At 41.6% G+C, this 24,158-nt stretch overlaps 1 protein-coding gene across 1 annotated transcript in view; it reads right to left on the bottom strand.

Moving 5' to 3' along the window:
- Positions 1–24,158, bottom strand: part of RYR2 (ryanodine receptor 2) — a 1,771,220-nt gene that overhangs the window by 122,458 nt on the left and 1,624,604 nt on the right. Inside the window, 1 exon segment of the mRNA XM_029593907.1 lies at positions 15,727–15,860. Within this exon segment, the coding sequence (XP_029449767.1) occupies positions 15,727–15,860 (134 nt within the window).

The following is a 24,158-nucleotide window of genomic DNA, read 5'->3' as shown; positions in this document are numbered from 1 at the left end:
GCAGAAACTTCATGCATTTCTTATATTGGTAAATCAGGAAATTAAGTTCAACACATTACTACACTATATTATAGACTATGAGCTAAAGCCATAATAGAAGGTTCTCACTTTAACCGGTGAGCAAATGAAGTATAGAATGACAGATGCTGAGAGCTATTTCACAATTTCAATGATGTCAAACATGTCCTACCATCCCATAAAAGACAACTTTAATCAGTGGCAGTCCCCATCCCAAGTACTTTTCTTCTTAATCTCTAGAAAAATCTTGCATGGAAGTGGGTAAATGCACACAAGAAGGAAGCTTGAGAAACCTATCTCTGTAACGCACCTTGGCTACATATGATCTCTCTGACTCTCACAAGAAACTCTTAGCACAGTCTCAGTCATCAGGTCCTAATTACAAACTACACCAGTAACTCATTTCAGCTGAGGAGAGTACAGAGAAGTTATTTTGATCACATGGGGCATTTCAACTCCAACCGATAAAAAACTTGTTGCAAGAAAACCAGACATTGAGGTAAAGGCAAAAAGCATAAAAACAGCATGTCTAACAGAAGTGTCGGTACCAAGCAACTATTCTGTGGATCGTATGGAGAGACAGAAGATTCTTAAGTATCAAGAGATACTGTCATGGTATGCGCAAAAACAAATCCATTCTAAGGCACTGCCCCCCCTGAAGACAATACTAGGCAGAATGAATGTGAAATTATATTGTGCATTACACATCCATCTAGCAGTCCATAACTCGGTTTATTACTTATAGTTATCCTCGCTTTTAAGATATATTTAATTAAATTCTTGCACCATATAGGGATAAGAACATAAGAAAATAAGAAATTGCCATACTAGGTCAGAAAAAGGGTCCATCAAGCTCAGCATCTGTTTCCAACAGTGGTCAATCCAGGCTACAAGTACCTGGCAAGTACCCAAACACTAAGTAATCCATGCTACTGATGCCAGTAATAGTAGTAGCTATTCCCCAAGTCAACTTGATTTATAACAATTAATGGACTTCTCCTCCAAGAACTTATCCAAACCTTTTTTAAACCCAGCTACTCTAACTGCACTAACCAATCCTCTGGCAACAAATTCCAAAGTTTAATTGTGCGTTGAGTGAAAAGGAACTTTCTCCGATTAATTTTAAATGCGCTACATGCTAACTTCATAGAGTGCCCCCTAGTCCTTCTATTATCCGAAAGAGTAAATAACCAATTCATATTTATCCGTTCTAGACCTCTCATGATTTTAACACCTCTATCATTACCCCCCCCCCCCCCTCAGCCATCTCTTCTGCAAGCTGAACAGTCCTAACCTCTTTAGTCTTTCCTCATAGGGGAGGTGTTCCATCCCCTTTATCTGTTGCAACTGTCACTTCCAGACGGCTTAACCCCGCCTACCTTTCCTTTTATGTGCCTCCTCCTGCTCTTCACGGATGCCTGGCTGCCACGGCGTCCGCCTGCCGTCCTCTCCGGCGTCCCCGGACCGACTTGGGCACTGCTTCCCGCCATGTTCTACAGGTACCTTAGGGCGCGTGTGCCATGCGGCCCTCATTCTTATTTCCTCATTGGCGCTTTCCTCAGGGGCGTCCACCTGTGATGACATCACGCTGCCCGGATATTTAAGCCTACAGTTTATTGCTAGCTGTTGAGTTAGCAAGGGGATTCTTACGGATGGGATTTTGTCTCCGTACCCAGCTACTCTGCCTTTCCAACTTCTATTGGACTCTTTCTGCTAATGGGGTACCCACTCCTCGGGGGCCTCTTTTGCTTCTTTCAGGTCGTTATCAGGTAACCGGTACTCGCTCCTCGAGGGCCCAAGTTCCCTGACCCGCTGCCTGCATCTATCTCCTCTTCTACTTGGAAGAATTTGCTACAAGACACCATCAGTGAGTATGACTATCATCCACGCCTCAGAGCTGTCTCCCTGGAACCAGGTACTCGCTCCTCGAGGGCCTGCCTCCATTCCAGCACCAGTGCCATCTTCTACGTGGAACCACTGTGTGAGTACTTTGCCGAGTCTCTCTGCTTCCAGGGATCTGGTACTCGCTCCTCGAGGGCCAGCTCTCCCTATCTTGGGACTTCTCCATATTTGGGACTCTGTGAATGTCTATTGTACTCATTTTCTCAGTTCTCTCCACTACAGCACTGCTACCGGAGGAACTGCTGTTCCAGCGCCCTGGGGAACACTAGACCAGCCGGGCTACATCTTCTACTCACTACTGCCACCTCTGATGGCTTCTCAAACTGTCTAAATAAAGATATAATCTCTGTTTGTCTGTCCGGAGCTGAGCCTGACCTGTGGTCCCTCACGGGACTTCTCCCTATGGGCGTGGTCAGCTGCCACAGTGTCCAAGGGTCCACCCAAACCTCACTAATTATAACATTATCATTTTGGTCCCCCTTCTCTGTTCCTTCTCCATTGCAATTATATCTTTTTTGAGATGCGGCAACCATAATTGTATACAGGTGTTTTCTCACGATGGAGCGATACAGAGGCATTATGACATTTTCTGCTTTATTTACCATTCCCTTTCTAATAATTTCCAACATTCTGCTTGCTTTTTTTGACTGCCGCTGCACACTGAACCGGCGCTTTCAATGTGTTATCTACTATGATGCCTAGATCTCTTTCTTGGGTGGTAGCTCCTAATATGGCACCTAACATTGTGTAACTATAGCATGGGTTATTTTTCCCTATATGCATCACCTTGCACTTATCCACATTAAATTTCATCTGCCATTTGGATGAGCAATTTTCCAGTCTCACAAGTTCTTCATGCAATTGATCACAATCTGCTTGTGATTTAACTACTCTGAATAATTTTGTATCATCTGCAAATTTGATTACCTCACTTGTCTTATTCTTTTCCAGATCATTTATAAATATATTGAAAAGAACAGGTCCCAGTACAGATCCCTGAGGCACTCCACTGCTCACTCCCCTTCACTGAGAAAATAGTCCATTTAAGTCTACTCTCTGTTTCCTGTTTTTTAGCCAGTTTGTAATCCATGAAAGGACATTACCACCTATCCCATGACTTTTTAGTTTTCTTAGAAGCCTCTCATGAGGGGCTTTGTCAAATACCTTCTGAAAATCCAAATACCCTACATCTACCGGTTCACCTTTATCCACATGTTTATTAACCCCTTCAAAAAAATGAAGCAGATTTGTGAGGCAAGACTTGCCTTGGGTAAAGCCATGCTGACTTTGTTCCATTAAACCATGTCTTTCCATATGCTCTGTGATTTTAATCTTTAGAATATTTTCCACTATTTTTCCAGGCACTGAAGTCAGGCTTACTGATCTATAGTTTCCCAGATTGCCCCTGGAGCCCTTTTTAAACATTGGGGTTATATTGGTCACCCTCTAGTCTTCAGGTATAATGGATGATTTTAATGTTTGGTTACAAATTTTAACTAATAGATCTGAAATTTCATTTTTTAGTTCCTTCAGAACCCTGGGATGCATACCATCCAGTCCAGGTGATTTGCTACTCATTAGTTTGTCAATCTGGCCTACTACATCTTCCAGGTTCACAGCGATTTGGCTCAGTTCATAAGAACATAAGAACATAAGAAAATGCCATACTGGGTCAGACCAAGGGTCCATCAAGCCCAGCATCCTGTTTCCAACAGTGGCCAATCCAGGCCACATGAACCTGGCAAGTACCCAAAAACTAAGTCTATGCCATGTAACCATTGCTAATGGCAGTGGCTATTCTCTAAGTGAACTTAATAGCAGGTAATGGACTTCTCCTCCAAGAACTTATCCAATCCTTTTTTAAACACAGCTATACTAACTGCACGAACCACATTCTCTGGCAACAAATTCCAGAGTTTAATTGTGCGTTGAGTAAAAAACAACTTTCTCCGATTAGTTTTAAATGTGCCCCATGCTAACTTCATGGAGTGCCCCCTAGTCTTTCTACTATCCGAAAGAGTAAATAACCGATTCACATCTACCCGTTCTAGACCTCTCATGATTTTAAATACCTCTATCATATCCCCCCTCAGTCGTCTCTTCTCCAAGCTGAAAAGTCCTAACCTCTTTAGTCTTTCCTCATAGGGGAGTTGTTCCATTCCCCTTATCATTTTGGTAGCCCTTCTCTGTACCTTCTCCATCGCAATTATATCTTTTTTGAGATGCGGCGACCAGAATTGTACACAGTATTCAAGGTGCGGTCTCACCATGGAGCGATACAGAGGCATTATGACATTTTCCGTTTTATTCATCATTCCTTTTCTAATAATTCCCAACATTCTGTTTGCTTTTTTGACTGCCGCAGCACACTGCACCGACGATTTCAATGTGTTGTCCACTATGACACCTAGATCTCTTTCTTGGGTTGTAGCACCTAATATGGAACCCAACATTGTGTAATTATAGCATGGGTTATTTTTCCCTATATGCATCACCTTGCACTTATCCACATTAAATTTCATCTGCCATTTGGATGCCCAATTTTCCAGTCTCACAAGGTCTTCCTGCAATTTATCACAATCTGCTTGTGATTTAACTACTCTGAACAATTTTGTGTCATCTGCAAATCTGATTATCTCACTCGTCGTATTTCTTTCCAGATCATTTATAAATATATTGAACAGTAAGGGTCCCAATACAGGTCCAGGTTCACAGCGATTTGGCTCAGTTCATCTGACTCATCATGCCTGAAAACCATCTCTGAAACGGTATCTCCCCAAAATCCTCATTTGTAAACACAGACGCAAAGAATTTTAATGGATTTAATAAAAACATAGGTATATTATTAGATGAAGATCTTTAAATATTGTGAATTTTACCATTGCTCTCATGAATGCAAAGATATTGCAAATCCGTGCTGAACCAGGCAAAATATAAACAGATGGTGCTGAAGTCTCCCTATCCAACTCTGGCCATGTATCTCCTTTATTATCAGGAATATCTTTCCAACTTCAGAGATAGGTTTCTCCTATTTAAGTATTTCTGAACATACTAAACTATATACATGGATTTTGAGATACTGGCACCCTGATGTGGAGAATTAAATCTTGTGCTAGCTACTGAATTGTTGCAATTATAATAAAATTCAATTCTTATGTACAAATACAAGATTACAGTATGGTATAACATTTTTCAGTAAACGCTAAACTTAAAAAATGGTTAAAAGTTGTCTGAAAATACCAATGTAATTGTCAGTCCAATTCACCATCTGATCCCTCACTCACTCCCAGTGCCCCTTTGGCAGAGGGATGCATGATGGGAGATGCAGTTTAAAAGATCATCATACTGTCAACACTCTAGCTAATAAAATGTTAAGAGTGCATCAGCAACTTTTTAATAACAGCCTGTTCAATCATGTAGGGATAACCAGACTGAAGCACTCCTGACAACAGAGTATCAGCAAATAGTAAACTGATGTCTGATTTGCTCCCATGTTTTCAATAGTGAAAGTCACTAATCCAAAATCGCCAACTAGCTTCCATGTATGCCCAACTAATATTTGAATACTATATTACATGCTATAATAGCATGAAATGTAACTGAGCTGAGACTGAATTTTATTTGCAGAGTATAAGATTACTTGTGGAAAAGTCTGACAATATTCAACTTACAAAGCTCTAGTCTCCTTCTCCAACCTCCTACCTAAGTTTCCTTCATATAACATCTGAAAGCATAAATCTTTCACCGAATCTGGATTTCCGCAGTGTTTCACATCAAAATAATGACCTACATACCTTTCCGTCAATGAATGTCTATTTTCCTCTGAATCCCAGATGTTGTTTGTCACTTTTTTCTCTCCTGCTGAGATTCATTATGTATAAAGAGCCTTATCATGTTTACACCTTTCAGATTTATGACTTATTATAATTTCTTCTGACCAATGTGTTGGCAGAAAAGTTATTATGCAGCTGTCAATTGCAGATGTTAAACCAAATGCCAAAGAACACAAAGGTTTATTAGTAGCTTTAAAGTACCAGAACAAAAGAAACGTAATGATCACCTAATTTAGACAAAAGAAGAGGTATTAATATCTAAGTAGCTCTGAAATGCTAGAAAAATTAACATTATAAATAATTTCTTGGAATACTTGAGAACTAAGCCACTAGACACTGAAAACTAATCTCAGAATTTGCAGACACAAAACTTGTAAGGAACACAGCATAAAAGAGTAAGGAGCATACCCTAATGACTGCATGACCCGAGTACATTATATCTTACCCACAAACAATGGGCCTCTGGAGTAATACAATGTTGGGATTCATTGTAAATGCTCTTATTAGCACTATTTTAATTAAATATAAATTGTACTTAATTTACTAACAAATTTCCTATTTTATGCGCAGATTTTGATACCTCCTATTGGACCAACAAAAAAGATCTAGAGCATGCAAGACTGTTTCAAGGGAACACAGCACCCCCAGGTAAAGACTGTCAATTCAAAGCCCTCTTGTCATGAATTTCAGGAATTCGAGCTTCAATTCATTTGTTAGGTAATGCTAACAGCCTTCATAACATCTGAGTGCGCTTTAGGCCCATGAAAGTTGGCAGAAACAGCTAAAGGCAGGAAACCTGAAATTGACATAGCTATGGCATGTTAGGTTTAATAAATATGTCATTCTTAGAAGCTGAAGATTGCCAAATATAGCAATACTTGAAGTTGTTTACTCTTAAAGTTAACCGTTCACATAGGCAACGCGTAAGCTTATGCATGGGTATTAGTTACAGAAACTAAGCCTACATTCTTGGAATCCATTGAATATCCATGAATATGAAAAAGAGTATGAAATACTGACTGCTGATTTGTTTCTGGCTTATTATCAGTATCTCAAGATCATATATGAGGTGTGAATTTCTATTGTTCCACCTCAGAGCTCTCATATTTTGGGTTGCTGTGTAACTGTTTCATAGAGGCGGAGGAGTAGCCTAGTGGTTAGAGCAGTGGCCTACAAACCAGAAGACCAGGGTTAGAGTCCCACTGTCACTCCTTGTGATCTTGGGCAAGTCACTTTACCCTCCATTGCCTCAGTTACAAACTTAGGGCCTCATTTTTCAGACGGATCGCGTGCAATACCAAAATGGGGGTGGAGTCGGCCCCAGAAGAGGAGGAGTCAGGGCATCACCGGGGCTGACTCCGCGAAGACGCCACGGACGACGAAAAGGTAAGGCCCTTTTCGCATCCTAGTTCGCGCCCAATAGCTACACCTTCTATGGTGGCGCTATTGGGTGCGAAACCGGCAGCGATCGCACTGCGGCAGTGCGATTGCTGCCGGCTAGCGCAGGACGGCCCCCCGCCCCTCATTACCTAAAGTATCGCAGGCCTGCGATACTTTAGAAAATGAGGCCCTTAGATTGTAAGCCATCTGGTTAGCATTGAAAAACTACAAGAGACTGGAGAAAGAAGATGACAGGCAACAATGGGGATCATTTATCAAATTGTATTAGGGCCTTATCGTGGGCACTAAGGCCCTAACTCCCACTATAACTCCATAACGCATGCGATAAATAATGCATCACGAGATACATATGCAAATTTGAAAAATTTAGTCAAGTGGGAGGAGTAAATGAAAATGAGGGTTGCTTAATGTTGGATGCAATAACATAATGTATGCTTTCATGGGATTTAATGCTGGAAATACACCTTTTTTCCCATGTTTTGCCTGTGATAACTCTGGATTTTAGGAGGGCAGGGGAAAGGGAAAGAGAAAGAGACTCTAGGGAGGCACACATATTAGTCAACATTTTATACCACTGTAAGAGGGGGCATTCTGAATCAGGGTAAGGTTTTGGTGGGGTGCTAGGTTTTGTGGTGGCAGTTTTACATGCACAGTTGGAGGTACGAACAGCACAGTTAGCATCAGTAAAGATTTTATGTGATTTGTAGTGGTGAAAGGTATAAAAGGATGAGATTTGTACAACTTACTCTTGACCTAGCTTGATGCACTCTCTACCTAGTTGCTATCAAACTAGGTTGAGAGTACAATGTACAAATCTCATCTTTGTGTACCTTTCATCACTCCAAATCACATAAAATATTTACTGATGTCTACTGTGCTGTTTATACCTCTAACTGTGTATATAAAACTGTCCCCAAAACCTATCCCACCATCAAAACCTCACTGCAAGTTACTAGTTGCCCCTTTTACAGTATTATAAAGTTTACTTATATGAGACCCTTATAAAGATGTTCTCTCTCTCTCTCTCTCTCAGCAGCCTGCAATTGTGATAAAACCTTTTTGTGAAAATTATAGCAAAATGATAAATCTAGGCCAATATCTGGAAAAGGTAACTGAAGCTTGGAAAGTAATCAGGAATGCAAGATGGAATGGAGCAAATACAGTGAAACAGGAGGGCAAGTCTATTTTTTAGATAGTCAATGATAGGAGGAAGTGCAAAATTGGTATTAGAAGACTCAAAAGTGAAGAGAAGAAATATGCAGAGGCTGATAAGGGAAAAAGCAAAATTGCTTAACAAATATTTCTGTTCAGCATTCACTGTGGAAGGGCCAGGAGCAGGACCACACACAATGGGCATAAATAGGACTGGATGTAAAGTAAATATTAATCAATTTTCAGAAAAGTATGGATGTAAAATAAACTTCAGTTGATTTTTAGAAACGTTTGTTCAAGAAGAGCTAACTAAATTTAAAGTAGAGATAGTGATGGTGCCAGATGTAGTACATCCAAGAGAAGTTCTGGCTTCTCTGCTGGCTGACCTTTTCAATGCTTCTTTAGAGTCAGAAGTAATTCTGGAGGACCATATTCAGGCAGATATGGTTCCTATTCACAAAAGTGGAAGTAAAGAGGAGACTGGGAACTTCAGCCCGGTTAGTCTGACCTCTGTGGGTGAGTAAATTAATTGAATTGCTGTTAAAACAAAGGGTAGTACAGTTTCTGAATCCAATAGATTACAAGATCCTAGGCAGTATGGCTGTACCAGAAGTAGGTCTTGTCAGACAAATGTGATACATTTTTTTGATTGGGTGATCAGAGAATTGGATCAAGGCATAACACTAGATGTAGTGTACTTGGATTTCACTTAGGCATTTGAAATTGTTTCGCATGGACCCTAAAGTGAATGACTGGGTTAGAAATTGGTTGAGTGAGAGGTGACAAAGGGTAGTGATAAATAGAGTTCACTTTGAGGAGAAGGGCATTACTAGCATTGTGTTACTGGGTTCAGTTCTTGGACTTTTTTTTTTCAACATTTTATTGAGCATTATTGCAGAAGGATTATCGGGAAAGGTTTGTCTTTTGCCCGATGATACCAAAATCTGAAACTGGGTAGACAGCCAGGAAAATACGGAAAACATGAGGAGGGATCTGGCAAAGCTTGAGGAATGGTCTAGGATCTGGCCACCAAGATTTAATGCTAAAAAATGCAGAGTTTTGCATTTAGGCTGCAAAAACCCAAGGGAAAGTTACAGTATAGGGCAGTGGTTCTCAACCCTGTCCTAGGGACCCCCCAGCCAGTCGGGTTTTCAGGATATCCACAATGAATATGCATGAGAGAAAATTTGCATACACTGCCTCCATAACATGCAAATTTTCTCTCATGCATATTCATTGTGGATATCCTGAAAACCCGACTGGCTGGGGGGGGGGGGTCCCCAGGACAGGGTTGAGAACCACTGGTATAGGGAGTGAAATTTTTCTAAGCATGAAAGAAGTGCAGTGTTTGGAAGTGATGTATCTGATGATCTTAAGGTGCCAATCAGGTGGATAAGGTAATGGCAAAAACCAGAAAGATGCTTGGGCACATAGAGAGAGGAATGGTCAGCAGAAAAATGGAGGTGATATTGCTCCTGTGTAAGTCCCTATGAGACTTCATTTGGAATACTGGATGAAATTCTGAAGACTACATCTACAAAAGGATATAAATTAGCTGGAGTTGGTCCTTAGAGTGGCTATTTAAATTATCAGTGGTCTTTGTTTTGAAGCATATGAGGAAGGTCTTAGAGATCTACACATGTATACCGTAGAGGAAAGGCAGGATAGAGGAGATATGATAGAGTTATTTTAAATACCTCCAAGGTTTTCATGTAGAGGAGGTAGGCCTCTTGCTAGAATGAGTGGTCATGGTGTGAGGGTAAAAGGGAGCAGATTTAGATGTAATCTAATGAAATATTTCTTTACAAAGAGAATAGTGGATACATGGAACAGTCTCCCCATAGAGATGATGGTGACAGGGATAGTATCTGAATTCAAGAAGACATAGGATAAACACAGAAGATCTCTGATGGACTGATAGGAACTGTAAAGCTGAAAAGTTGGTGTGGATGGGCAGATTAGATAGGCCAACTCTTTTCCTCAAGAGCCACAAACAGACCAAGTTTTCAGGATATCCACAATGAATATGCATGAAATATATTTGCATACAATGGAGGCAGTGCTCTAATTCAATCTATCACTTTGGATCATACCCAAAGCTGCTCATTTTATTCATGAGACCTCTATGTGAGACAGTATAAAAACCTTTGCTGAATCCAAGTATAGTGGACACTACAGTCACGCTACCAGTAACTCCTGGGTTCTCAGTTGTCAAGTAGCTTAGTGCAGGATGGAATGAAGGGGGATGCTTCCATTCAAATGCAGCCACTTCCTTTGAGGGATTTGTAATGGTCACCCCCTGGTGAGCATATATAGCAGTGCTCTGGCTAGAGCTTGGGAGGCAATCTCTTTTGGTTTGTACAAGGCTGAGAGGTAGTTAGGAGCTTAGCTTTTGTTGGTTTTTGAGGAACAGGCAGAGAAGCCAGGCAAGCCTTGCTTGGCGGTCTGAACCAGGGTCAGGAGGGGTTTCCTTTTCAGTCCACTTACTGACTAGTTTGGATTTTCCCTCTGGGTCTATGTTTTGGGATTTAATATTTTAAGTGGTAGGAGCCTTGTGAGATCCTGGGCCCAGGGAATGGGGAACCCTGTATCTGGGGCTGTGCAGGTTAGGTAAGACCTGTCCTCCATACTTACTACGAGAAAGGGGTTGCCAGTGACCTGCAGCAAGGATGAACTCTGGTGTTATCTTTAGTTATTGGAAAAGATTTGGTTTCAAGATACAGGAGGAAGTTCTGGCTGCCCTTCCTTCCTGACTGAAGCACAAAGAATTGCCTGCTTCAGGGACTCCCTCCCATCAGGGATCAAAACAGAAGAGATAAAAAAAACTGTATCAGAAACAAAGAGGTCTGCGAAGTCATCTGAGAGAAGGCAAAGCCTAATATCCTTGAGGACCCATCTGGTGCTTTCAAAATCTTTGGGAGAGAGACAGTTTATCTCTCTGTGCAGAGACAGTAACTTTGTATGTTTGCCAGCTGAAAGGGGTGATCTGCCCATCCAAAGGATCCCCTGCCCACTTGGGGATTCTAATTTTTCCAAGCCCTGAAGGGTAGAAGTTCCCCTGGCTCTGGTGTCAGATATTCTTGCACAGATTGAGGTAAATATTGTATCAATAAAAAACTTTGTGGTGCTGTGGATTAAATTGCTGTGGCATCCTCCACACCTTTTTCAACAGTAAAGCTTTTATTTAGACACTTACAAAGTGGCTCCAGTGACTTTATTTGGCACAACCAGCACACACTGAGACAAACAAGTACCCCTCTCCCAGGGATCAGAACAAAGACACGTGGGGCACCCTTAGCCTTGGAACTTATCTTCCCCCTCACTTGACAAAAGATCCAGGTACTGGAAGTAAGAGATAGTGTTCAAGCTAGCCTGGGAAAGTTCCAGCCCCAAAGAGTAATACAAACAATTTTAAGGCCTTATCAGGTAGCCATCTGCACCTGGGTATGGGGTTACACAAGTAAATTACATTCAGCATATGTCCTTGATCTAATTCTCTAGTCACCCAATTAAAAAAATTGATCAGATTTCTTTGATATAATCTGCCTCTGGTAAAACCATGCTGCATGGGATTCTGCAAATCATCAGATTTTAGGTAGCGATGTCTCCATTAATTTTCCCAAGCTTGAAGAAAAGCTTACTAGCCTGTACCTTCCAGCCTCCTCTATGTTACCACTTTTGTGAAACCACAATCCCTCTTCTCCAGTCCCATGGAACCATTCCCATCTCCAAAGATCTGTTGAACGAGTCCTTCAATGGACCTGACAGAACCTCTCTGAGCTCCCTTAGTATCCTTGTGTGTACCTCATCTGGCCCCATGTGTGCACCCTCAGTTTTGCAAGTTCCATGCAAACACCTGGTTCCATGAATGGGGTGGTATTTTCTCCATTTCCATTTGTACCCTTGCCAACCAAGATCTTATTCAGTGAACACTGAACAGAAGTATTTGTTTAATATTTCTACTTTCTCATTGTTTCTCCCCACACATTGCTCCCCATCACCTTTTAATCTTACAATTTCACCTCTGATCTTCCACCTTTCTCCGATATACTTGAAAAAAGTTTTGTCATCTCACTTTGTTTCTTTAGCAATGTTTTCATCTCTTTGTGCTTTTGCCTTTGTAGCCATCAAGATGTTTAGGGCTTGCTGATATCGTAAAATTTTTAAGATCACTGGCTGAGATGGCACTCAATGGGCATGCTCAGTCTCAAGCGGTGCATCAAATGTACGGTGCAGGCTGACTGGAATAAGATGTTGTAAATAAGAGTTCATGTTGGCATTTTCTTTACCTTCAGGAACCCCCAAAATTTGTATGTTTCTTCAGTGATTCCTATTAAAGAGGTCTTCCACATCATGCTGTTGAGTGACCATTTTGGAGTTTACTGCTCAAAGGGCAGTGATGGTATCTTCACATAATCCCATTTGGTTTTCAATGGCCTTGAAGCATGGTGGATAGGTAGCAACACTCGCAGCCAGATCCAATTTTATAGCACATGTGGTTTCCATATTTAATTTCAGCATCTCCTTGAGTTGATGTAGTTCCGCAAGGATCAGATCTTGTGATCCTGCAGGTTTTACCGGTGCCTGTTTCTCCGGGATGGGTGGATCATGTTTGGTCCCCTTTAAGCCAGAAGAGATCGTGAAAGCCACTTCAATTTTCTCTGGTTTGGTGCCAAACATCTTTCATCTCCAATATATGTGGAGAAGCAAACACAGTTGTTTGAAAAGGCAGCCAGAAAGATACTAGAAATAGCCGAAGTCAGAGGAGCTCAGAGTTATGCTGCCATCTTCCTCAAAAGCTCACTAGTGCCCCTCGTGAGCTTTTGAGGAAGATGGCAGCATTTTTATTTGTGTATAGTATATTTTTATTTGTGTTAATTATTTGATACAAGAGATATTAAATGTGTTTATTGTATAATACTGACTGGGATGGGAGGTCTGGGTAAGCAGAGGAGTGCAGGCTGAAGAACCAGGAAGGTCCCAATGACCTGGAGAAGGACTGAGCGAGCCAATGCACAAATTGGTAAACAGTTTAATTTCATTTACACACAGTTTTAAAATTGGCTGACTTATGCAGGTAAATCAGGACTTATATGAGTAAGTTCTACTTTAATTTCATGCTAAAATATAAGCATGTGTCACTGGGTTCAGGTCTACATAATTGTGTTGTCTCTTCCCTCATAGATCAGCTGCATTTTTGGGTGGTATTGACTAACCTGGGGACAAAAGATAATCCATTTTATTATCTGTGATATTTGATTAAGCATTACAGTGGTGATTTTTAGTATAATTTTCTGAATTCTTAGGGACCTAAGCACTGAAGCATAGTGTTGTGACCGTCGCTGCCCGACGTCTCCACTCAGCCCACCTTACTTCTTTTGTGACTCCCTCTTCAGTTGATGGAAGTTTGGCTGCCGCCGCATCATCTAGCATCCCCGGACCGGCTAGATGCTGCCTTTCCGCGGAAATAGGCTGTCCGGACACTTTCGTGCAGCGCGATGATTCTTTGGTTGGTTTTATCGTGCACCGCGAAGATATGTTGCGATTTTCGCAAATCGCGAAATCATCGCCGCACGCGATGTTTCCCCACTGCACGAAAAAAGCATCGTTGCATGGGACACGCCCCTTAATGCGTTACCAATGCGATATTGGTAAATGAGGCCCTAAGCTAGCTAAATCTTTTGAATAAGAATCCAAAGGTGTTTTCTACTCATCAATCTCAATATTAATATTTTTAAACAAAAGGTTTAATTATTCTGCTTTGGCTACTGTTGAGGGTTGGATGGCAAGACATCAGCCCCCACCCCCATATCTCAGTTTCAGCCAAAAGTTCAATAAGTGACTATCCTCAGCTCATGGCTCAGACTTTATAATTTATCTTAATTAAAAAGAGGCCAAGAAGTTAACACAGTTCCAGTTTGCAAGTTAAGTAAAAATAATGGGCATTAAAAGCTCAGAATCTTTGCAAGTCAAGTCATGCCAGTTAGATTTGATTGGAAACACATTATAACAACTACCTCAAAAAATCTGAATTGCACCAAACCCCTTCTTTAGTTTGAATTAAACTGAACCAATTATCTTGTTTTTTTACTAAAATAACCCAACAAAAAGATTCAGCTGAGATGGAAGTGAGAAGAAAAACAGTTTATTATTCAGATAATGGGATAATAAAAAAATGAGAATGGATTTAACCATAGGTTAAGGAAGAGAATGAAAGAGTTTACTGGACTGGATCTGGGGAACTGTGTTGATGGGAAAGGGAAAACAGAGTGTCAGGCAAGAACAGTAAAGGGGAAAAGGAACACAGTGGAAAGGGACAGAAAAACTAAAAGAACAATTATTGAGAATATTTCCAAGATTTTTATTTCATTTTCTAGCTGCAATATCACCAGACATAATTGTAAATATTCCAACAGAAAGATATTGAGTAGACCTAAATATCAACATAATTACAAGACAAGTGTCAGAGTAATTATCTGAGTATGAAACACAATCGTTATATGCTGAAAAATGTTAAAGACAAAAATATCAAGTTACAGCAAAAACGTGTTTAGATGTAAAACAAATGCTCAAGTAAATTTAGAAAAGACATATCTTTGCTGTGAACAGGAACAGATAGGGGTAGATTTTCAGAGCCCTGCTCGCCTAAATCCGCCCAAAACCGGGCGGATTTAGGCGAGCAGGGCCCTGCGCGCCAGGAAGCCTATTTTACATAGGCCTCCCGGCGCGCGCAGAGCCCCGGGACTCGCGTAAGTCCCGGGGTTCTCGGAGGGGGGCGTGTCGGGGGCGTGTCGGGGGGCGGGCCCGGTCGTCGCGGCGTTCCGGGGGCGTGTCGGCAGCGTTTTGGGGGCGGGTACGGGGCGTGGCTACGGCCCGGGGGCGTGGCCGCGCCCTCCGTACCCGCCCCCAGGTCGCGGCCCGGCGCGCAGCAGGCCCGCTGGCGCGCGGGGATTTACGTCTCCCTCCGGGAGGCGTAAATCCCCCGACAAAGGTAAGGGGGGGGTGTAGACAGGGCCGGGCGGGTGGGTTAGGTAGGGGAAGGGAGGGGAAGGTGAGGGGAGGGCAAAGGAAAGTTCCCTCCAAGGCCGCTCCGATTTCGGAGCGGCCTTGGAGGGAACGGGGGGAGGCAGCGCGGCTCGGCGCGCGCAGGCTATACAAAATCGATAGCCTTGCGCGCGCCGATCCAGGATTTTAGTAGATACGCGCGACTACGCGCGTATCTACTAAAATCCAGCGTACTTTTGTTTGCGCCTGGAGCGCAAACAAAAGTAGGCTGTTCGCGCTCGTCTGAAAATCTACCCCATAATGCATTATAATTCTTAAGGAAAAGAGGTAGCCTCCACTAACTTGACTTTGAAACTTTAAACACTGTAACTGATTTCTGCATTTTTTATATGGAAATGTAACACACAATACTTACACAGCTGATAGAGAACTATCTTTCTTTGGCTTCTTCTTGTCTCTGGCATCACTGAAATCCAGAGCAGCCTTGTCCATTCCCAGTAATTCACTGATTCTATCCCTACCATAGAACTCCCCATACTTGTCCATAACCTGCAAAAGAAAACAAACAGTTAATTCACTTACTAGAATGCATGCATTTCTCCATGTTTTAATATTTTAATGGAAAATGTAATACAAATATTCATGCACGTAGTCAATAAAGATTAGTTAATCCATATATAGACTATTTTAAAATCTCTGCCTATTACCAGCAAACAATTCTATTTCCATCTGCTAAAATGTGAGATGCCATATTTGCCATAGACTATTGAACAAGCATATAGTAGGTAAATAGCCACACTTTAGGGAGTTAGCAAGCAGCACATTTTTTAAAAATCAGAAAAAATTCTTTTTCACTCAATGCACAATTAAGCTCTGGAATTCATTGTCAGAGGATATGATTGAGGAAGTTAGCGTAGCTGGGTTATATAAAAAGTTTGGACAAGTTCCTGGAGGAGAAGTCCATAATCTGTAATTAATCAAATTGACCTAGGGAATAACCACTACTTATTACTGGCATTAGTAGCATGGGATTTATTTACTGTTTGAGTATTTGTCAGGTACTTGCATCCTGAATTGGCCACTGTTGGAAAGAGAATGATGGACCCTTGATCTAACTCAGTATAGCAACATTTTATGTTCTTAAATTTGGACTCTTAGAGGTAAATATTCAGTGGGCCAGTGAATGGGAAAGTTACCCAAGTAGCTTTACCCGGATATGCAATAGTACTTATCCAGATAATTCTGCCACTGAATAAACATTTATTTATTTTATTTATTTAACATTTTTTTTCTATACCGAACTTCATGACAAGCTTCATATCAGGCCGGTTTACATCAAACTTAGGGGTTAACTTAACAAAACCATATAACAAGAAGGCCGAGGCGCAGATACAAATAACAAGGATATTAAACTTGGGGGCTAGAGTAGCCAGGAAATTAAGGACAGAAAAAACTGGAGAATGAACACGAATGAATATACAATGGTTAAAGTGAGCCAGATAAAGTTATCTGGCTCACTTTAGTGCTGAATATTAGCACTCACTGGTTAAAATCTAACCATGCCTCTGGAATACCTCCATCACCAGCTTTTTTTAATCTAGTTAAATATGACAAAAATGCAGACAAAATTTAGCCAAAGAACAGGGGAAATTTTCCAATCTCAGTTTTTGTCCAGGAGTACCTAAAGTTAACTGGACAAAGCCTTTGAATATCAACCTCTTTCCTGAAATCAGGATACAGCTGAGCCACATCCATTATGAATTTATTCACATTAACTGGCACTATTTCATTTTTTTTAAAACTTCATTTTGATTAAGTCAATGGAAAATACAGTGGCGATAAGTCATAACATAAAGAGCAGAAAGAGAAAATCCACTGTAGCATCATAACAACAATGAGCAGTAACTTCAATTTTTTTTTTTCAGTATTACAACAGCAAAGTAGAAAGGAAAAAGAAAGCCCGAAATCATCCACATGTACAGCCATACATAGTCACACCAAAACACCTACAATAAGCAAATGAAAGATATTCAATTTAAGGCTGTCTAAGCCTTACTATGGGTTAAAATGTGGAAACTTCCAGCAGAAGGCGTGTCATTGGAGAAGAGGTGGTCAGAAAGTGATTGGTATGGTCTAAGATTCAAACTCATAAAGATGACTCCATGTGTCTCCAAGAACAGCAGCATCCAGGAGAGTTAGGGAGAGGCAGCAAGGCTCACTGCTTTCTGTGAACTGAAACCCCACCCCCTGAACGTCAGCCTCCAAGGCAGCCTTCAGCACCCGAGTCTCTGGTGCTGGAAATGGCACAGGAAGATGCTGCTCGGGTAGGAGGGGCTGGAATCTGGATGGAGACATCACGGGAAGAGTCTGATTAGGCTGGGGAAGTGGGCGAACTGCCAGCTGGAAATGGTCAATTATCAACAAGGGCCATTTTGAATATTAATCAGATGACCATTCAGTTTTTGAGCAAGCCTCTTACTCTTTAAGCCAAATCTCCGGAGGTAACATAAGATCATATGTTGTCAGTATTGGTTAGAGTGGTATGTGGTAATTTCTAACTATGCACCTGATATTGGTCTTTCAGTCAATACCATTTCTGAGCTTTGCAAAGCCAGTCTGAGGTATCTGAAGAATGAGAGGGGAAGATGGACGCCATGGGGAAGTAAATCCAAGAGATTCAATGAGTCTGATTCATGATGAATTTAGTTCATGAGAAACGAACAATTAGAGACTTATTCCAGATCTCTTAATCGCTGGTTTCTAAACTTCCCAAACGTTCAGGGTACCTTTGAGGGACTTACTGAAGAAATATTTTCTTGAGGTTTTGGGTATTTCAGATGGGAATTGTCCTCCTTTGAATAAAGGTTTCTTTATACCTGGTATAAGGAGACTTGGAAGCCAACTGCTCCCCAACTCCTCTCCCCCGGGACCCCATATTCAATCAGGTGGTTTGGATATTTCAGCGTTATTGGAAAGTTCTGATTATCCCATCCATAAATTCTGCCCATTTGACTCAAGTAAGGGAATGAACCATCTCTTTAGCCGGACCCAAGCTGTAGAATACTCTCCCGACAGAACTAAGGCTACAATTAGACATTAAAACTTTTAAAATGGATATAAAGACCTGGGAATTCGGTATTGCCTATAAGGATAATGAATGAAAACAGCTCAAACAGACAACTTTTATTAAGCACTACATCTATTTATGATTATTTTACTTGTTTATTTTATACAAATTCTTAGATTGATAAATATTGATTTTGTATTTTAATTAAGCATTTTAGATTGATACTCTATAGTATGTATAACACTTGTACTTTTAGATTTAATATGTCTTCTAATTTAAATGTTATATGATTTGAATGTTACCGTTTTATATGAAGCTTGTAAACCTTTATGAAGGATGGTCTAAATGACGGTATGTAAAAAACAATAAATAAATAAATAAGAGAGCGAGGAAAAGAGAACTCTGTTAACTACTTTTGTATTTGAACAGGATTTGAATATGATCCTGAAAATGTATTTCTGTAAAGCACAGGCATTGTTATATAGGAAGAGAATTTAGATTTATCCAGATGTCATTAAATCTACACAAGATCATAGAAAATTATTCCTTTTAATGCATCGAAAAAGTATTAGCTTTCAGAGCTTCTTTTTTGCTTAGATTCTCTTGTAAATGCATTGTGAAGTTCGCTGGATCTAGATATCAATCCTTTTCCCCAATCAGTTAAGCTTTTTTCAGTCCAAAAGAAAATTACCAGTGCTCCTTGTGTGTTTTAATTGGCATTAATACTTTATATATTCAGATCTTACATGTTAGGACTTTACCTTTTTCCTAAATAAAAGTAAACATAGTGAGATCACAACACAAAAAGTGGTAGATTTTACAAATTTGCGCACACGCGTACTTTTGTTCGCGCACCAGGCGCAAACAAGAGTACGCGGGATTTTCCCCTCCCTAACCCACCCCCCCAGCCCTACCGTTCCCTCGGAGGGAACTTTCCTTCCACCCCCCCGCACCTTCCCCTCCCTAACCCACCCCCCCAGCCCTACCTAAACCCCCCTTACCATTGTTGGACAAGTTACGCCTGCCTGAGGCAGGCGTAACTTGTGCGCGCTGGGCCGGCCGCTGGTGCACGAGTCCCAGGCCCGCGAGCCGTTTTGGAGGCCTCAGCCACGCCCCCTAAACACCCCCGGGCTGGAACCATGCCCGCAGCCCCGCCCCCAAATGACGTGCCACCGCGACACGTCCCCACCCCCAGGAAAGCCCCAGGACTTACGTGCGCCGCCAAGCCTCCTCAAAATAGGCTCGGCACGCGCAGTGGGAACTTCAGGCAGGTTTTCGGGGGGTATACGCGTATCTTACGTGGGAGAAGGCATCCATCGGTGATGTCTTGCAGCTGCGGTGTAGAGAGTAGAAGCGGTCTACTTTGTGGTTGTGAAATGACGCAAAGAGGTTGATGTGCAGGCGACCTCACTGGTGGAAAGTTTTGTTTCCTACAGTGGGATCTAGGGCCCATTCGTGGGGATAAAAGGTCCTGCTGAGATGGTCTGCCATCACATTGTTTATGCCTACCAGGTAGCTTGCTCTCAGAAGCATGGAATGTGAGAGAGCCCAGTCCCAGATCTGCGCAATCTCTTGGCATAGCAGGTAAGAGCCTGTGCCCCCTTGCTTGTTGAGATACCACATTGCTACCTGGTTGTCTGTTTGAATTAGGATTATCTTGTTGGATAGGCAATCCTGAAATGCGAATAGGGCATACTGTATAGCCGGGAGCTCCAGAAAGTTTATCTGGTGGTTCGCTTCCGCTCTGGTCCAGGTTCCCTGGTTTGTAATTCGTTGACATGGGCTCCCCAACCTAGGTTGGAGGCATCCATAGTCAACGTAATCTGAGGATCTGGTGGTTGGAATGGCAGTCCCATTTGGAGATTGGGCTCCTGTATTCACCAAGCCAATGAGTGGCGAGGCTGGCTGGTTACGTGGACAATCTGTGGCAGATCTTGGTTTGATTGAGACCACTGGGACTTTAAAGACCACTGTGTTACTCTCATGGCTAGTTGAGCCATTGGGGTAACATGAACTGTAGATGCCATGTGTCCCTGCAAGGTTAGTAGTTGACGAGCTGAAGTTGTCTGATGAGTCTGTACTGCTTTGGCCAAGGCTGACAGAGTGCGTGCTTGGTCCCTTGGGAGGAATGCTCTGGCTTGAATGTATTCAGATCTGCTTCGATGAACGAGAGGGTGCGTGATGGAGTCAGATGAGATTTGGGGTAATTTATGAGAAATCCCGACTGTAGCAGTTGTATGGTAAGATGGAGGGATTGAAGTACTCTTTCTCTGGATGGACTTCTGAGTAGCCAGTCATCTAAATATGGATAGACATGTATACTGCGCTGTCTCAAGTAAGCTGCCACGACTGCCACACATTTCATGAATACTCGGGGTGCTGATGCCAGGCCAAACGGCAGCACTCTGTATTGGAAGTGTCTGTGACCTACTATGAATCTGAAGTATTTTCATTGAGGAGGGGATTTTTCTATATGGGCATAAGCCTCCTGGAGATCTAGAGAGCAGAGCCAATCTCCCTTCTCTAGGAGAGGGAGCATAGAGCCCAAGGTAACCATTCTGAATTTCTCCTTGCAAAGATGGTTGTTTAGGGCACGGAGGTCCAAGATGGGATGTATGCCACCAGATTTTTTTGGAATCAGAAAATATCAAGAGTAGAACTCTCTTCCTTGCTGCATTCAAGGAACTGGTTCAACGACTTTGGACTGCGGGTTAGAGAGCTCTGGTTCGAGGAATGGAGTGTGGTCAGTTAGACTCCACGTTGGATGTGGTGGAGAGTCTGAGGGTATCATAAGGAAATTCAGATGGTAACTATGGGCTACTAAAGAAAGGACCCATTGGTTGGTGGTGATTGAGTGCCATTTGGTGGCAAAGTGGCATAGGCAGCCTCCCACGGGAAAATGGTTGGGAGGGAGGGTTGACTGCTGCTCTCCAAATGGGAGTCAAAAACCCAATGCAGGACTAGTCTGGGGGGCTGGTTGAGCTTTGGGGGGGGGGGGGGGGGGGGTCTGTGCTGACGAGTTTGGCCTCTGTGAGAGGGTTTGGTCGGTCTATGGTTTATGGCTTATTTGGGTTTTTTATACCATCACATCAGTAAGAAAACCATCACAACTGTGTACAAATAATAAAATGGAAATACAATAATATAATAAAATACAAATAATAACAACTAAATAACCGCCAAATGATAGGTAGCTTAAAATAAATCTAAGACAACACTAAAACATTATTAAATCGTTACTTAAAACACAAATTCAATAAAATAAACTAAAATTTTATGATATTATAATATTATGATATTAAAATGATATTATAATGATATTATAATATATTATATTATTATGATATTAAAATGATATAATATTATGAAATCAAAATATTATAGTTATTGTTCTATTTAACTCCTCTTGCCTAGGTCACTTGACCATTTTCTTCAACTCTTCCAAGTTTTTATACCCTTGTTACATGTAACTTTATATTTCCCTCTCAGTTTCAATATATTTATTCCCCTGTTATTTGTAAACCGATGTGATATGTTTACGAATGTAAGTATATAAAAAGTTTTAAATAAATAAATAAATAAAATGTCATTAAAATAGTATATAAGGAATTATAAGTAGAGAAATTTAAAATGTGAGACTTGCGGTAAATTATCATGACTCCGTGTACACACATGTGAATAGCCATGTCTTTAAATCGGTTTTCAATTTCTTGATGTCTGTTTGTAAATGAATTGGTAATGTGTTCCAGAGCTTGGGACCTGAAACGGAAATTGCTCTCTCATGGACCTCACTGAGTTTTGCTGATTTAATCATTGGGATTGAGAGGAGACCCTTGTTACTAGATCGAAGGTCTCTTTGTGGTACATGTAGGTGTATGGAATAGTTTAGCCATTCTGTGTTGTTTCCATGTATTATCTTATGGAGGATGCATGCTACCTGATATTGCACCCGAAAGGTTATGGGCAACCAGTGTAAAGAAGTGAGTATGGGAGTGATATGATCACACTTTTTATAAAACTTGCAAAGGCCTTATGGTGCTGTGAGGAAGGCCAGTCAGTAGTGCATTACAATAGTCTATGTTTGATAGTATCAAAGATTGTAGTACAGTTCTAAACTCCTTTGGATCCAGAAGGGGTTTAAGCTTTCTGAGAGTGAGAAGTTTATAATAGCCCTCTCTTATTTTTAGTGCAATATGCTTTTTTAATCCTAATTCTGTCTCTATGGTTATACCGAGGTCCCTAACAAAAGCGCATGGCTTTATCTTAGAATTATTCTTAAGGCAAAGTTACAGTTTTTAAGGATTGGTCTATAGGCACCATCAATTGGTACAAGGAACTGTATATCATCTGCATAAACAGCACGTGATGGAGGAGGGTAGTACCTACATGGCTTATAGGTCAGCTTTCTGGTATCTTGTCTGAATCCTCTTTTGGCTGTGGACGAGAAATCCGAGGGGACAGTGGACATTTGGCACAAGGTTTCATGGTGGTCTTTGAGTTACGCCACTGTCTCTTGAATTTTGTCTCCAAATAAATTTCCCCTGTGCAGGGAAGGTCTGCTAACCTATCCTGAACTTCCTGGCATAAGTCAGAAGCTTTGAGCCAAGCCCAGTGCTTGGCGCTAATGCCGGTTGCCGATACCCTGAAAGTAGTGTCGAAGACATAATATGCTGCCCTGACTTCATGTTTTCCAGCTTCAAATCCCTTTTGGAGGATGGAGGATAATCCTTCTTGGAATTTCTCAGGTAGGGTTTCTGAGAAGTCTTGGACTTGTTTCCAGAGATTTCTGGTGTATTGTGTCATGTAAGGCAACCGCATGGGTATGCTCCAAATAACCTCCCTCAAAAAAGAACACCTCTCCTCAACAAGAGATAGAGCCATATCTATTGCGGGCCCCACCTGTTGGAACAAACTACCTCCAAACCTCCGTCTTGAGCCCTGTCCCCAAAATTTCAAACAAAAAAATTAAAGACATGGCTATTCAACAAGGCATTCCCAGAATAGGACCCTTCCTGCCATTATCTCTCCCCTCCACTGTTTCGAATTGGATTTGATTACTCAGCCTTGCTTCGTCTACCTCATTGTAACACATTATCAGTTAACCATTTAACTATTTAATCTACCTTGAATTTTATTGACCTCATTGTTTTGCATTCTCTGTTAACCGTTAAGCTCTTTCTGCATTACTCCTCCAGTTATTTCCCTTCCCTGCCCCAGTTTCTTCCCACCTGTTCGATGTATTTTCTAACTTTTGTTTGATGTAAACCGATATGATGTTCACATGAATACCGGTATAGAAAAGTTGTTAAATAAATAATAAATGTACAGCTGGTAAGCTGCTATACGGGCCATCAGCATGGATCCCTGGAAAACACTTCGGCCTAAAGCATCCAATGACTTCTGTTCCTTGCCAGGTGGGGCAGAAGAATGAGGCCGAGATCTCTTAGACTTCTTCTGGGCAGATTCCACCACTAAGAATTGGTGGGGTAGTTCAGACTTTTGAAAACCTGGGGCTTCCTGAACCAGGTATGTGGCATCAATTTTTCTCTTAACTGGAGGCACAGTGCCAGGGTGCTCCCAGATTCTGTGTAAGAGGTCAAGGAGAACTTCGTGGACCGGAATTGCCATCACCTCTTTAGGGGCATCCACGAATTGAAGCACCTCCAGCATTTTATGTCTGGCATCCTCCTCCATCTGTAATTTAAAAGGAATTGTTTCGGACTGTTATGGTTATTGATGTTTGGGTGGATCCTTGGACACTGTGGCAGCTGACTAAGCCC

This window comes from Rhinatrema bivittatum, chromosome 3 (genome assembly GCF_901001135.1).
Source record: "Rhinatrema bivittatum chromosome 3, aRhiBiv1.1, whole genome shotgun sequence".
Lineage (NCBI taxonomy): Eukaryota > Metazoa > Chordata > Amphibia > Gymnophiona > Rhinatrematidae > Rhinatrema > Rhinatrema bivittatum.
The sequence above is the reverse complement of the archived record's forward strand: the minus strand, read 5'-3'. Positions and strand labels throughout refer to the sequence as shown.